General features: G+C 35.3%; 2 protein-coding genes and 1 pseudogene across 2 annotated transcripts; 2 read left to right on the forward strand and 1 right to left on the reverse strand.

Moving 5' to 3' along the window:
* Positions 1–913: 913 nt before the first annotated feature.
* On the forward strand, positions 914–2,559 carry LOC146907195 (mitogen-activated protein kinase kinase kinase YODA-like; annotated as a pseudogene).
* A 1,739-nt stretch (positions 2,560–4,298) lies between these two features.
* On the forward strand, positions 4,299–8,913 carry LOC146907196 (uncharacterized). The gene is made up of 10 exons (XM_085723840.1): positions 4,299–4,514; positions 5,791–6,129; positions 6,655–6,727; positions 6,830–6,942; positions 7,027–7,111; positions 7,620–7,692; positions 7,823–7,878; positions 8,214–8,279; positions 8,407–8,472; positions 8,562–8,913. Exons 1-10 carry the CDS (start codon positions 4,345–4,347, stop codon positions 8,640–8,642), a joined length of 1,122 nt encoding a protein of 373 aa, XP_085579966.1. The 5' UTR covers positions 4,299–4,344; the 3' UTR covers positions 8,643–8,913.
* A 52-nt stretch (positions 8,914–8,965) lies between these two features.
* LOC146907197 (Leucine-rich repeat protein kinase family protein) lies at positions 8,966–15,207 on the reverse strand. The gene is made up of 16 exons (XM_085723839.1): positions 15,084–15,207; positions 14,141–14,681; positions 13,288–13,739; positions 12,873–12,990; positions 12,428–12,496; positions 12,269–12,337; positions 12,120–12,188; positions 11,938–12,009; positions 11,742–11,810; positions 11,307–11,542; positions 11,024–11,229; positions 10,658–10,784; positions 10,486–10,554; positions 10,206–10,395; positions 9,991–10,123; positions 8,966–9,465 (listed from the first exon to the last, which is right to left on the reverse strand). The coding sequence occupies exons 1-16, from the start codon at positions 15,157–15,159 to the stop codon at positions 9,247–9,249; spliced, it is 2,715 nt and encodes a 904-aa protein (XP_085579965.1). The 5' UTR covers positions 15,160–15,207; the 3' UTR covers positions 8,966–9,246.
* Positions 15,208–16,244: the final 1,037 nt, after the last annotated feature.

Below are 16,244 nucleotides of genomic sequence, written 5' to 3' on the forward strand. Positions count from 1 at the left end.
CCTCCAGCCACTAGGCTAGTTGACAAAAAAAAAGTGACACCTATGAAACACAAATACAGACACCGAACACGACACATACATTGACACGCTGAAACAACTAATAATTTGAGAAAATCAAATAATTCAGTGTAATTTTATGTGTTTGTGTCGTGTCAGACACCGAGACACATCTAATCCGAAAAATGTATATGTCCTTCATAAAGTGACATGGATGACCACTTTACCAACGTCCTGATCGCATATGAACTTCGTCCCTTGAGGTTGCTTGAGCCGATAACAAGTAGTGCAAGAATGTTTCCGTCTTCAAAGTTATTCAAGTTTTGGGAATTTTATAATCTATATGCAATAGAAATTCAGCCCTAGATTGCATGTTGCATCAATTTATATTCAGCCCTAAGGAAATTTTAGGGTTGTTGCATCAAGCTTGGAGACTGGGGGACCTAGTATTAGCCAATGGAGCTGAATTATTATCAAATTTAAAATGCTTAGTTTAACCTCTGTCATGTTAGATCAGGTGTATGGTGTTCCCGGTAAAAACACCGGGGAGGGGACTAATGTGTATACCAAGAATCATTGAATTGTTAGGTTCTTCGACCAGAACAAATACAGTTTATCACTTTAGACAGTCGTGCGAGCGATTTACCGATTAAGAATCAAAATACGTTCATATATATGATATATTCATTTTTTACTTATTGAAAATACACATTTTCCTTGGCTGCAGGTTTTTTGCAATAACTTTCCATATCTGATTGCTGTCTCACTCTAATGTTACTGCTTTTGGAATTTGTGAATGTCCTATGGCTGGATCATTCCTTTTAAGAATCCGTTTTTTGATGTGAAATGATAAATTTTTTGAACTAAATCCTTCCAAGAAACCTTCTTGTGAGATCTCAATTTATGAAGTACAAATATGCCTACATGGTGGGGAAAACCATCATCAAAAGAAACCAAGAAGAAAACATGTAAGGAAAGTATTATTGACACATTGAACCGAAAATTTAAATTTCCATCTGAGGGTAAACTAAGCACTATATCTAGAGGATCTCGTAGATGATGCAATGACACAATTTCAGGAAGGGGGACCGTTCTCCATCTGAATCAAGATCCCCTTCACCTTCCAAAGTAGCAAGGTGTCAAAGTTTTGCTGAAAGGCCTCATGCTCAACCCCTTCCGCTTCCTGATCTGCACCTTTCAAGTTTAGGTCGAGTGATTCTGAAATTAGTATATCAGCGAAATCGAGACTGGAAAAGCCCTCTAAGCCGTCATTATTTCTTCCACTTCCAAAACCTTCATGCATGCCTTAATTATTTATGTGATTGATTGCACTAGAAATATGTATCTTTTCAACTTCACTCAAAAGTTTCCCTGTTTATGAAGCTTGGTGCTCAAGGATCAATCATCTGCTGTTTCTCAACCGAATTCGAGAGAAGTAAAAGAAACGGCAAACATTCTTAGTAATCACACACCTTCTACTTCATCAAAACGGAGGCCATTATGCCACCATGTTCCAAATCTTCAAGTTCCACCTCGTGGTGTTTTCTATAGTGGGTCCCAACAGTTCCTTGTCAAGTCCATCAAGAAGTCCATTGAGGGCATTTGGTACTGATCAGGTGTTCAACTCTGCTTTTTGGGCTGGAAAGCCATATCCAGAGGTCAATTTCGTCGGATCTGGCCACTGCTCTAGTCCAGGTTCTGGTCACAATTCCAGGCATGTTAGGACCATTATTTTGGCAACCAAGTAGGGGTAGCCCTGAGTATTCTCCAATACCTAGTAGGGGTAGCCCTGTGGTGTGTATATTTTATAGGCTATTCATGCTGTTAACAATACATAAATATATATATTTTGATGCATCAAGTCCAGAATATCGAGTCAATTGTGTGATCTATATTTTCGTTCCTTTTTCTGTGTATGTTATTAAGGAAATTGTTCTTTGTATGAGGCAGCATGGATGACACATAAGGGAAAAGCATAGACGATAGCTCAAGACATAATTTAGGTTGAGGGTAGTGGGATATTGGTTGGAACACGATAAAGTTCTAGGGTTTTTAAATTGGTTTCCCTTTTCATTAGATGAGGCTAGAATTTCATGTCAAGTTTAAGTATATACATGGAATTCAGTTAGGCTGGAGAATTTTGTTATTTCGAAAGTTCAATATAATTTATTTTAGGAGTAATATAAATCTTGTTATTTCCGGTGCATCCACACCTCTCACTGGCGGCAGTTGTGCCATTCGATTCAGTAACCACTTAAAACAATCAGTTTACTTTCAAGAGTGTCTCGGAAGCATGTCAAATTCCCCAAATGGTATCTACATTAACCTCTTTCTCACCACGATTCAAATATTGACATTTTTCAAAGAATGCAAATCGAGCCTCACATTAAATCAGAACTAATCTCCAGTGATAATGATGCTCTCGGCAAACATTTCGTAAGGTCTCCTCATGCAGAACCATATGACTTTCAGTCAGTCTTGGCTGATCGTGTTGGCCAGCAGCTTCTTGGTGATCATGTTAAGATTAACCCATCATTTGATCCAAGTCCCAGCTCGTCGTAGCTCAACCGGACAAATGGTTTATTACATCAGGAACTTACCTTGACCACTTCTAATCTGAGCTGCTTTTGAAGTTTCCAAACTTACCTTCAGTTACACAGATCCGTTCATTGTTATATTTGTAAGGATATAATGAAACTTCCTGATCTCAAGCAAGAGGAATTTGTTTTTGGGTGCAACATATTGAAGATGCAGCATCAACATGCGAGAAGCCAGGAGCATAGATTTCTGTCGTGTGCTTACGATACTAGAAATGATAGAGTTTATGCAACGAATGACAAATGCATTTTTCGGAACACCGAATAATGTCAAAACAAAGATGAATTGACACAACTTTTAACTTGTACACTATTTTTTTTGGTAGGTAAGTCATCGTTGTACAGAAGATGGAAGCTTTATTCATGGCAAGTGAAAAATTTGTAGAAGCTTATGTTACTGTCATTGTATCTTTTCTGTACATTTCAACTGTAAAATCTAAGGAATTTCATATGGTTATCCATGATTGGTTTAATGTATTTGTTTGTTCCAAAATTAGGTGATTTTACAAGTTACAACTAGCACTTGTCACAGTTTCAATTAACACCATAAATATTTAAACTGACGTATCAAAGTTTTCATTCTTACATTTTTAATATTATAGTTGAAATAATATTTATTGAATATGTTGGTCAGGATAATTCTTGGAAAAAAAATATACTTTTGGTGGTATAATTTTTATTTATTTATTTATTTAGTTTTCTGTATAACAATGGAAGCTGTGGCCATTCTGATAAGTGCACATTTAGTTTGGGCTGATCTGCAGAAAATTTTTATTAGCAGCAGCAGCTTTAAAAAAACAGGCACCAATAAACACATAGTTTAAATATGTTTTTGTCCTTATTTTTTTTTTTGGTGGTGGCCGGATTCGAACCCAGACCTTGCATATGCTATGCATTGTCCTTATGATATATCAATATTTCGTTTTAGTCCCTCTAATTTTTTTTTGACTTTTAGTCTTTCAAGATTTTTTCATCTTTATTTTTGGTCCCTTCTTTTACGTAAACTCACGTAGAATTCATATTTTTGAATAAAATTTTGCAAAAAAAGTTTATAATATTATAAGAATCTATCTCCCAAAAAAATTAGAATTTTTTAACAAAACCTGAAATAAATATGAATTTTTATATTTTTTGCTGTAAAAAATTTATATTTAATTTATGTTTTGTTAAAATATTCTAATTTTTTTTGGAGAGATTTTTACAATATTTTAAGCATTTTTGCACAATTTCATTGAAAAATACAAAAGCTACACATGATTTGTTTTAAAAATATGGACCAAAAGCGGTGATTGAAAATTTTATTGACTAAAAGTCGAAGGATAATTTTAAAAGAACTAAAACAAAAAGTTGATATATTTATAGAAACAGAAAATATTTAACCCATAAAAAATAACAAAACTCTCAAAAGATGACAAATGTAAAATTTGCAAAAGAAATAACATTGCTTTATTATATTGTAGTACTATGATTTTATCATTTTTTTTTTCAAACTTTTTTTATGTATTTATGTGTCATGTCATGGAAGTAGCTAGCTATTTATGACTAAAGTTTGACCAACTGGAACCACACCACATAGCAAGGCATATTCCTTACATTCCCAAAATTGGTATAACTCTCAAGTCTCATCCAACCACATGGACCACAAAAACTCACCTTTCACCAATATCATCATACATACTCACCTTATTCCAACCTATCATCTTCATCATCATCAATGTCACTTACAGGAGCTGCTGTTTGAGCTCCAACAATGTCTTTAACCCCTGTTTTCTCATGTGGGCCATTGTTAAACATTCCCACAACCAATCTCAGAGGTTATGGAACAAAACCTGTCACTGTTAGACTGTTTAGTTCTTTAGCTTTCCCTCATAGGTTATTTGCAAATTGGAATACAAATGCACACGTTTCTCACCTCTTCAGGTAGCTAACTAGCTTCTCATTTATTTGTTGATGCATGTGATTTTTTTGAGTTGTGGGCCGAACACAACCCCACAAAACCGGCTTGTGAGGTGAGGATTGCCCGACTTATAAACACATTGTCAGGGACCATCTATTATTCGATGTGGGACTCTTTAACAAGTGGATATTCTCCCTCACCTTAAAACAGGCTTAAGTTATAACATACCGAAATTTTAAGATGGAATCAGAGTTATATTAGACTCCGCTCGCTGCAAAGGCTAGTTTTGGGGGTAGGGCAGTAGGGGTGTATTGAAAGTCTCACATTCGACATAATATGTGTAGGGGTATGTTTACTTGTAGGAGTGTACTTTTTTAGCTGATTTTGTGGGGTTGAATTTGACCTAAGTTAAATTCATAGATTTTTCATGTTGGTTAGAACATGGGTAGAACAACTTTTCTCCTCTACATGTTGTGGTAGATATTAGCTTATTGATTCCTGATCTGTCCAGTAGTGATCAGATAGAGGCAACGGCCTCGTGCGGCGTTCCGGCATGGTGGCGGAGTAGTCTTCATGGCGAAGTGAAATGTGCCTGTGAGTACGTTGGCACTCCAACGCCCAAGTCAGTGAGAAAAATGAGGTTGAATATGTGTAAGTGTGTGTGCAAATGAATCGTATCTTGAGGGTGATGCTGAGTCACCCTTATATAGGCGAGAGCGCTAACAGCTTCTGTGAAATGCGGCGCCTCATCAGGGAGCCGTTGGAGGCCACATTTACGGTGCAGGAAAGGTGAGGCCGTGTTCCAGGACGGTGATCCACACCGGAACTAGTGTGCTCCCTCAGGACGTTCTGTTTCATTCTGAGGAGTAAGTCCACGTGACTTTATGGGATTGGACGTTCTAGCCGGTCCAGAACAATTCCAAATATGAGTACTAATCTCATCTATGGTTACACATTTCAGAGATGTTATTCATATCAATTACAAACTTTGACTTAGGATGTTTGAGATATATATGAGTTTTAAGTTTTGTATTAGCTCATTGAAATTTGTTTTCCTCTCTATGTTTTATAAAAAATTTAAGTTTGAAATTCTAGGACATATGTTTGAGGTCTATGTTTTATTTATGTTTGGTCTATGGTGTATCTGTGAAAGAAGTGAGTTTGTTTATATGACATATCCCCTTCAGAATGAAGTTTTGGATTTTGGCCCTTTTAGTAATTTCCTTGTTATTCAGCTTCCCTTTCTTTGTTAGTTGATTCTACTGTGTTTGGCATAATGAAGTCACCTTTGCATTACAGAAGCAGAATTAAATGCTCTAAACATGAGGGTGAGGAAAATTACGAGGTGTTAAAATCTAAGGATGTATCAGATACACAAGGTAGAATTGAGGTGCAAACAGATGGTAAAGAGGGACTTAACAAGACAGAGATCCCGTTCCTGGCTATGATTGCGATTGCGTTAGGCATAGCCGCATTAGCTACAATAGCATCCATTCTCCAACAGCCTATTCTAGGATCACCGTCTGGTCTGCAGATTCTGTCAGAAGGTTCTTCCTCTTCAGCAGTTGCTCCTGTTGCTGCTGGTTTCACTTTCAAAGTTTTTGGATTCAGCGTTATAATTCCGCAATGTGCACCAGGGTACCCCTTCTTCCTCTTCTATTGCTTTCTTTGTCATTTGTTTCAACAGTTTGGCAGCTACACTTAGCTGTTCTTAAAGTTATATCAATTTTATTTGTGGTTGAGCTACTGCTTAATAGTTATGGAAAATCTCTTCATTATATTTCTGCATATTTTTGTGTTCATGTAGATTAAGATTTTGCGTTGTTGTTTACCATGTCTGCCACTTGTAATTCATCCATGCATCGAGAACTAGCAGTTAGAGACTAAACACGCCAAAGTTGAAGTAGCATGACAACTATTTCTTATATAGAATAGAAAAAGAGGATAAGTTTACTTTTTGACAATAATAAAAACTCTCTTTCTACAAGACTGTTTTGTTGTTAACTCATAGGCATTTTACTGTTATAGCGACAAAGGATACATGTAAAAAATCAGCCTATTGTGGCATTATGGTAGCATGCATAGTTCATCATATTGCAGTTAAGAGTATTTAAACTTTCTTGTAAGTTAACACGTTCTATCATGTATCTGAATTCCCTGCAGATGGATCTACTTCTGGTTGCTTATGGCTGCAGGTTGCGGTCTTTTCATCAGTGAAGAGGCTTTAAATATTTGGGTCTGTGCTTTTCACTGGTACTTCTGTTTTACATCCTTATGTGTTTGCTTCTTGTTTTTCCCGTTGAATTGAAAACACCTTTGTTTTTAAGATATTTAATAGGTTGGTACTTCAATAGCAAGGCTTCTGTCTCTCGACGGAACATGGCAGTCATTTGCTGAATCTTTCTCAAGAAATGCTCCGTACATCATATCAACCGTTCTATGGGTTTATTGGTAATTAGCAGCTCAATCAAACATCTGCTTTCATCTTTTATACACATTGTTTTACATTCAAACAAAAACTACTGATTGTTTCAGGGGAGTTTGCATTAGTGACATGATACCCTTTTACTTGGGGAAGCTTTTCAGAAAGTCTGGTGCATCTGCTGATGTTACTTCAAGGGTAAGTTGTACATAATACTTCCTTCGGAACCTGAATCAGTTTAGTTCAGATTTATACATTGGAGATCGAATCCAACTAGGGGTTTATCTAATGACATAAACAAGGGGGAGCCTTGGCGCAACCGTAAAGTTGTTGTCATGTGACTGAAAGGTTTGGGTTCAATTCCTGGAAACAGCCTCTTGCGTAAAAAACAGGGCAAGGCTGCGTACTATACACCAAATGGTTGGACGCCTTCCCGGACCCTGCGTATGCGGTAGCTCTGTGCACCGGGCTGCCCTGCCCTTTTTGAGAGAGCTTATGGAAATAGCCTAGTTATGAAAATAATATGACTTATTTTTTCTTTTTTGTTATAGAAACAGCTTAAACATGAGAACTTATATAATAAGCGCTTGGTTAATTAAGCTGTTTATCCAAACACGGTCTAATGCTTAAACTTCTGTGATTTTCTTTTAATTAATTGTTTTGATGTTTTCATTTTATTCACAAATATTTTTGGTGGTGTCAACAGTTAGGCATTGGTAAAGAGAAGGCTACAGAAATCACAGACGTTGTACAAAAGTATGGCAATCTTATTGGTTTTGGTAAGCTCATAGCGCTTTTTATTTGTGTGTTAAACCTGCCCATGTCGTTATGTATAAGTATACAGTCTTGTGTGTGAAATTGTACTTAAATATTTTGTTATTTATGATGTTCTTGTGACTGAATTTGCAGTTGAACGATTCTCTCTTGGAGTGAGAAACCCTACAGCTTTCCTTGCAGGAGCCTTGGTTAGTGATTAATAGTTTTCCCTTTTATATTTGATAAAGTTAGGTGGAAAGAAAAAGTAAAAGAAATCATATTAACAAGGGCTCCTTTAATGTGGTTTGTGAATAATACATTGGAAAATAGAATATAGATGCAACATTAAGTTTATTTTCACAAAAAGATTCATGCTAAATGAATCATTAGTTGGACACCAAGCTGAAGCCAGATGAGTATATCTATCCCAAAGTAAAATTGCTTATAATTAACTTGGTCATGGTGATGATTTTGCATGGTAATTTTGTTAAAAAAAAAACTTGGCCCTTTTATATGGATAATAATTATTTTTCTTCAAGTGCAGGGTATTTCTCCAGAGTTGTTTTTTGCAGGGGTGTGTTTTGGGGGTCTGTTCACACTTTCCATTCAGGTGAATATGAAGCACAAATCATTACAAGAACAGAATTTTAATCTTAATTTAATTTTTTTATATACAAGGAGTAAGCAAGTTTCTAATGCGGTGACTAACATAACTTTTCCTTTTCATATGTGATCAGCTTGGAATAGGATTCCTTTTGAGGGAACGGCCGATATTTGCTCTTGCTACTGTCGCAACCGTAATGGTAATAATAATGTGAATTTGAACAATAAAATTCTTGTTTATTCAAAGATGTAACTAAACATTACCTTTTTATTTTTTAATTTTATACAGGGAATTTGGACAATTTTTCCATATGTTGTGGCTGCTTCAACTGCGTTATTCTTTTATGTCAGGCGGAAGTACTTATCTTAGTCCTTGAATGCCATATAAGAGTATTCAGAATATTGATTCCTAAGTTGTATATGCAGATAAGTGACATATTCATCCATTTATTGAACTTTTTCGATCTTATCAGTCAGGTCAACAATTTCTGTTATAGGTAATGATAAATTACTATGGTTGATTAGCCATATATACGAGTCTAGGGTTCAGCATTTAAGATTCTTTTGTAAATGAAGAATAACTTATTAACAATTCCCTTTGTGGTACTTGAATGTATTAAATAAAAAATTAGCTTGTTTAATATTTCTCGAGGATAAACTGCTAACTGTTATTAGCTTATTGACAGAAAACCCTTGTTTATGATGATTTCTTCTGCACACAGCATGTGTTTTAAAATATGATTTGTCTTATCCGTGTTGCCACAATGTGCTTATTGCGTTGGCCATATTACAAAAATAGATAGTAAAGCATATGTAATTTTTCCTGTTCAGAATAAATACTCATCTATAGATTATAGCACAATTTAGAAGCTATGTAGAATAATTTACTAACTTTCTGTTCAGAACTTGATTAGATCTCTCCCTCTCCTTGTTTCTCTACCGTGAGAAGAATCAAACTTCTTTGGCATTATAAATCAATTTTCATTTTGACAAGACTCAAGAAATCTGAGCTGAATACCATAAGCTTCCTTAAGTTCTGCTAATACTTCGGCAATAGGCGGCCTCTGTGATGCATCCCTTTCCACTGACTTCACAGCAATGAGTGTCGCCTTCTTCATGCTTTCTAGATCAAAAGTTCCCTGTATGTTTTCATCAACAACTTCGAATGCACCAGCCTGCAAATAGGGTTTGGCCTGCAGTAGGAAAGTTTGAAACAGCGACGTAAATCCCTAATTTTTTTATACTATAGTTGCATTGCACAAGTCATAAATGTGAAAAGAGAGAGGAAAAACAACACTGGAAATTGTAGACATGCATTAAATATAAGCAAACAAATTAAGGAAAGAAACACACTTAGTTTGAGTGTAAAATTGGGATAAAATACTCAATGTTACATTGAAAAATACACATTTCTGCAAAGATTTTTTTTTTGTTGCTAAAACAACACTTATTGTGAGATGGAAGTTATTGTCTTTCCTATGGAATATGAGCTTTATGAAACACGGATACAGACACGGACATGCCGACACTGCTAATAATTTGAGAAAATCACATAATTCAGTTTAATCATATGTGTCGGTATTGTGTCGGTGTCGGACACAACACGTGTCGAACACTGAGACATGCCTAATCCGAGGAATGTCCGTGCTTCATGCCTTTACGAGAAAAAAATGTGAAGTTATTGCATTGTAGCAACAATTGAAGGGACTTTAGGTTACCCATAAAACCAAATTGAATGAATCAGGAGTCCCAGAGTGAATCAATGGCTCTCTTCCACAAATGAGTTCCAAAAGAACAACTCCAAAACTATATACATCACTTTTCTCAGTAAGCTGTTGAGTGGAATAATACCTATACAGAGAAAATCGACATGATAAATATGAAATAAGGGTTTAAGGTAACTATAACAACTTGATTAATTGCAATAACATACTCTGGATCTAGATAGCCAGCAGTTCCCTTGACAACAGTGGTGACATGCGTTGCATCTGCTTTGGTTACCTGCTTAGAGAGGCCAAAATCACAGACCTTGGCATTCAAATCCATGTCCAAGAGGATGTTACTACACTTGACATCGCGGTGTATGATTCTTGGTTCACTTCCATTATGCAAATAATCCAATCCTTGACAAAGTGAAGTGAGCTTAAGTTGTAGTTTATACCGGTATATAGGCTTAAATAAACGAATCCAAACAGACCCTCTTAAAGCAGTACCTTTTGCTGCATCGACAGCAATTTTCAACCTTCGAATCCAGCTTAAGGGAGTTTTATGGCTGTTTGCACCTATACAAAAGAGAACAAAAGGTCATTAGTAAACAGAAAACTCTACTGAAGCAAAAGGGCGTGATTATGAACTAGCAAGTATTTGTGTTCAAGAATCTGTTACCATGGAGGTGCTCAGCTAGGGATCCACCAGGCAAGTATTCATAAACCAATATCTGATGCTTTGCTTCATGACAGAATCCTTCCAAAGACACAAGATTTTGATGACGGATTTTCGACAAGAGATGAATCTAGGAGCAACATAAGATAGAAAAGGAAAAATTAGAGGAAATCATGTGCAGACGACTTTAAGTGTTAATCACTTAGCCGTTAGATTAATCCAACAAACGTTATTTCATTCAAGAGGCAGGAGGCGTAGCAAAGGATCCAACTCAGACACCAATACTTATCACATGTTTTACTTATTCAGATATACTTACAAGTTACAAAAGCATTAATGGTATATGCAAGTAGAGTTTAGTTAATAAACCTCATTGATAAAGGAATCAACCCCAAGTTGGGATTTATCGAACCGAACTTTGACAGCAACTGATTTTCCATTTGGAAGCTTTCCAAGGTAAACAGATCCAAAACCTCCTCTTCCAATGATTTCCTTAAAATTGCTTGTAGCTGCTTTGATTTCTTTGTAGGTAAAAACTTTTTCTGCTCCCCAGTTCCTCATATCAGTTTCTTCCCCTAAGCCAAAAAATAGTACCACCTTAACACATGAAAGAAGTGCTAACTATATAAACATTGTGTCAAAGAATACATACTAGTTATGTGTGAGGCTCGATATCTTCTTTTAGCATTGTATATAAATACTGAAATACATATCAGGAAAATGGTAAGTGTAGCTCCTCCAACTGTGCCTAGTATTATTGCTAGATGGTTTTGTCCATGGTTCTTCTTTTTGGGAATTATAATCAGTTGTGGTGCCACAACTGGAGGATCGGATGATGCATCATCGCACGTGGTTGTGGAAAAAGTAAGACACAAATTTCCAGATGTTCTGCAAAAGATCAAGATATTAATATGCATACTTTTTAGGGTCTGGATCCTCTCCTGTTACTAGATGGTTTCAGTAGGAGAGGTAAAGACACGATAAACAAAATAGCAATATTATATTATTTGCTGCGTCTTTCTCTCCTACTGGAACCATCCTGTAACCGAGACGAATCCAACTATACTTTGTAATGATACCTCCATACCTGATCTCTATAGTGTCTTTGTTCAAAGACTGTGGAAGTGGACCTTGTAGTTTGTTGTTTTCCAGATTCCTGCAGAATCAAAGACATTGTCCTAACTTATACAAATAGTAAAAGAAACAGAAAGTTAAATTAAAACTATATATGAAAAGGAAAAAGGATTTCAATCTTTGAACTAATTTTGTGTAAGCTCACTTACAGTAAGTGGAGGTCTTCTAACTCCCCCAAGTTATCAGGCACTACTCCCCGGAGACTATTATCTCGTAAGTCTCTTCATGTAAGGCAAAAAGAAAGTATAAAAAAGCGATAAAATTAATATAATTTTTGGAATCTATGTTCTGGCTTATTTGAAGTGATAATTCTGTATTTGTGGAGACTCACAAAATTTGAAGACTAATCAAGTTTTCCAGTTCTTCACCAAAGGATGTCAGCTGATTGAAACTAATGTTCCTGCAAGTTTGAGCAGTCATTATCAATCTTTGCTTAGAAATTAAGACCTAAGTTCAAGGTGTATGGTTTTGGAGCATTACAGTTTTGCAAGGCTTTGCAAGCTACCCAGATTCTGGATTTCACCGGCAAGTGACGTGTTGTGCAAATCCCTGATAAATGATTAAGGTCAATTATCATTGTAAGACAGAATATGAGCAATAATTATATGGATTATGTCCAAATAGGAGAAAGATAATTACAATGTTTTAAGGTCCAATAAGTCACCAAATGTAGGACTAATTGATCTCAAATTTATGTCTGAGAGAGCCCTGAAAATATTTCATTACTAGTTAGATCTTTGTTTCTAAAGCGTGTAAAAGCACACAACTCTACTTTGTCATCTAACTCTAACGATAAAGGTTTTTCGACATTAGTGGTCAAGTAATGTCACCAAATTAGTCCCTCAAAGATTAAACATAGTCACCATATGTATCCTTTTTCGTCACCACTTTAGTCTTCTATAACGGCGAATATAATGATGCCTTAGATCTTCGAGGAACTGAACTAAAATGGTGATATGCTACTACTCTCTTAAGGGATTGATTTGGTAACCAAAAGTTTTGGATAAATAATGTGATGACAACTTAATAGTTGAAGGACTAAGTATAGGGTTTAATCATAAAAGAATGTAATGAGTTCACACACAATGATATCACTAAGTTTCCTTCACAATGTATGTGATCCCATGGGAAAGGAGAGCATGGATCATCTTGCCATCCTAGATCCAAGCCAGTGGACTGTTGAATAACCTGCATTGCTGAAACTGGAATTCAAGTTGAGCAAACAGTAAGTATAAAACAAATAATAGTTAGACCCTGTTTGGATCAACAACTTAATTAAGCACTTATGTATAAGATATTTTTATAACAAAAGATAAAATATAGTCAGTTTGTTTTCATACAAGCTATAAGTTGCTTTCACAAGTTATCCTTGAGATCTTATGGAAATAATCTGAAAATAACTTATGAACATATCATAAGCTGTTTCCATAAGCTCTCCTGAACAGTCTCACAAGTGCTTATGCTAGTTGGTAAGTTCAGAAAAGAAGGTGATGAGGCACCTGTGGTTGACGAGGCTTCAGGTGGAATATCAACCATATTATATACCTCAAATGCATTAATCTGAGGGTAAAAGTCGATACTTCTTAGTGTTATATTCAAGATTCTTATCCTCTTTCTTGTAACATATAAAGCACTTATTTCCGATCTTTTTATTGTATAGTTTGACTTTACAAGATCTCCATTTATGAATACATCAAATGAAGGGAAAACAGGAAGAATTCCAGCAAAATAGAGGATAATGTAGTAGTCCCCTAAGCCCTCAAGGGGTAGGTTATACGCCATTATATTTCGTCGCGCCAAGACTCTTCCTGTTTGAAGAACAGAAGCCGGTGGTTTCTCTAAAATATCGGATTGATTGAAGCTATTCTTGATCTTAAACCCACTTGTAGCATGAAAAGGTATGAAACTTCTATCACTGTTCCATATTCTGTCATATGGATCCATAGGGTACCTGTTTTTTAGAAGCTAAACCATGTTATCAAATCGAAATTAAAATCATGAACCGGAAGACTTATTTTTTGAATTATGAATAGAAAAGAAAAGTGTCTGACTATAAAAAGTTGACAAAAAAAGTGTCTGACTACACTAAATTTAGGTAATGATTCATTACAGTGAAGTGAGATTCATCATAGTGAATCTGAATTCATCATAATGAATCAGGATTCAACATGAGATTTGTCCGTATAGTTGCACACTAGAGATTCATAGTGATTGTATTCGGTTTTGCATCGAATCGAGATAAAACTGAAATGCATAATAAGACACTGCTTACCATGAGCTAAACCATGACTATTCATAACCTTAAATTATAAAATTAGTTGCATAATGAGAAATCAATGCTTTGGTTCGTACCTTATAGACTCATTGATGTGTCCACAATCAATTCTATAACTCATCCTAAGTAATTTATTCGGAAAATCTTCCTTGCCCTTTGTGTAGGAACCTTTCGGAAGAGGTCTAATTTCAAGTAAAGAAATTATAGGAGAACCACCACTTGGAATTGAGTTCAAACAGAATGGCAATGTATCCTTATTGACTTCCCAGAGAAACTCTTCTATCCATGGATCCTTTTTAGCTAGATTTATCTTAGCAGCAATAGCTGTTCCGAGAGAAACATAGAAAATAGGCGGTTTTCCAAGTCCGTCATAGTTCTTGTAAACAAATTTTGCTCTAACAAGAATCAAACTAGTGGCATTGTTCATTGGTATCCGATAGCATGCACGACGTTTGGAATGAGGGAAGAACCGAGCCGAGACATTTGTTGACAAGGAACCATCATTGTAATTGATGGTGGCTGTCTTTCCTATGGTTATGTAAGGAGTGTCTGAGAACCATGAAATGCTTGATGAATCATTGAAGCTTGTTGTTCCACCACATGATAGACTCAAGAAACCTGTTTCATGAAATTCAACAAGAAAATAGTGAAAACTACTTTCATGTTTGTAATCTAATAGGCTTTGTGAAAGATATTAATATTCAACAAGGATTGGACTTAGAAAATGGCCATGAAATCAGGAGTATATAAGTTAGGGAGGAACTTTTCCCACCCTCTATGATACTACGGATGTACACATTCGGAAAAAAACGTAGTTTTTGAGTTGTCCAGATGTGTACTTCTGAACAAAAATACGGTGTTTGTCCCGTTTGAAAATGCACACTCTCAGGTCTCAAGTCAATACTATCAGACCAACCCAAATGTTGAGGATGGACAAAGATTTTTCTATAAGTTAACATTCAATAATGAAAAGCATGCTAAGAAAAATGTCATTATCTTATAAAGTTGTATAAGACATACCATCTTGTCCAGAGAAAGCAACAACTAAGAAGCTATGAAGAAGAAAGAAGATAGTCCATGAATCTGTAAAATCCATGAATTGTGATGCATACTATAAATTCCAAATGTTGTGTTTATCTTTTACAGAAACAAAGGAAGAAAAGTGTATATAAATAAAAGTAGTGTGACTAATGTCATAGGTGTGTGTAATAATGAGAAAGAACAATTGTTACAACATTATACGAAAGAAACATGATAAAGCTTTAAGGAAGGGAAAAGAACACTAAGTGTAAATTCAGGAAAGTGTCTTTGTTTGGTAGAGTGACCAAGTTGTTGATCATAGAGATGAAGAAAGGAAAAGTGCATAGTTGAGGTTATGATGATTAAAGGATTGTAGAGTCATTGAAGATGGGAAAGTTATTATATTATTTTAATTTGTTTCTTTAATGTAAGTGTTAACTAGATTTTCCTAGAACTTCTACTTAGTGTTCCTTTTGGAAACATTGAAAAAAAAAAAAAAATCTTCCATATCTAGTTTGAATCGTGTTTTTTTTTAGTGAAGGAAGTTTGAATAGTGTTATTTATGAAAAAATTAATTTTTAATATAAATGCGGGCGTCTCCAAAGAGTAGCTCAATGGTTTAGGTTGAAACATTGAAAGAGTTATACGGAGAAGATGGATGTTTAATATCTACTATTAACATTTGCCTGTTAGGATATTCATAGAGCTAAAGGAGATATCAAATTACAATGTGTAACAATTGATTAAGGTTTCAGATATTTTATCAAACTCATGGTAAAAAAGTTGTTTAAGATTTTTGATACAAATTAAAAATCATTTAGTTAATGCATCTTGAAACCAAAATATCCTCTTTTATATATATATATATATATATATATATATAAATTATTTTACCAATTCATATCTTCAAAGTGAAGAGTATACATCTCTGCAAACAATTTAAAGATATAATTTTTTTTTGGATAAACCAGGAGAAAGAACATGCATCAAGAGGAAGCTCCAACATCCCAACTAGGTTGACACCCTGGAGAACCTCCATCCTATGCCGCCAATCTCAAAATATTATTAAAAAAAGGGGAAAAATATATACAAGAGGGGGGACTAGGCCAAAACCCTCCAAAAAGAAAAATATGGAAAATAAAGGAAAGAAAACAGAAGCAA

The sequence above is a fragment of the Medicago sativa genome, chromosome 7 (assembly GCF_051527215.1).
Source record: "Medicago sativa cultivar Bolivia chromosome 7, Bolivia_mono, whole genome shotgun sequence".
Classification (NCBI taxonomy): Eukaryota; Viridiplantae; Streptophyta; class Magnoliopsida; order Fabales; family Fabaceae; genus Medicago; species Medicago sativa.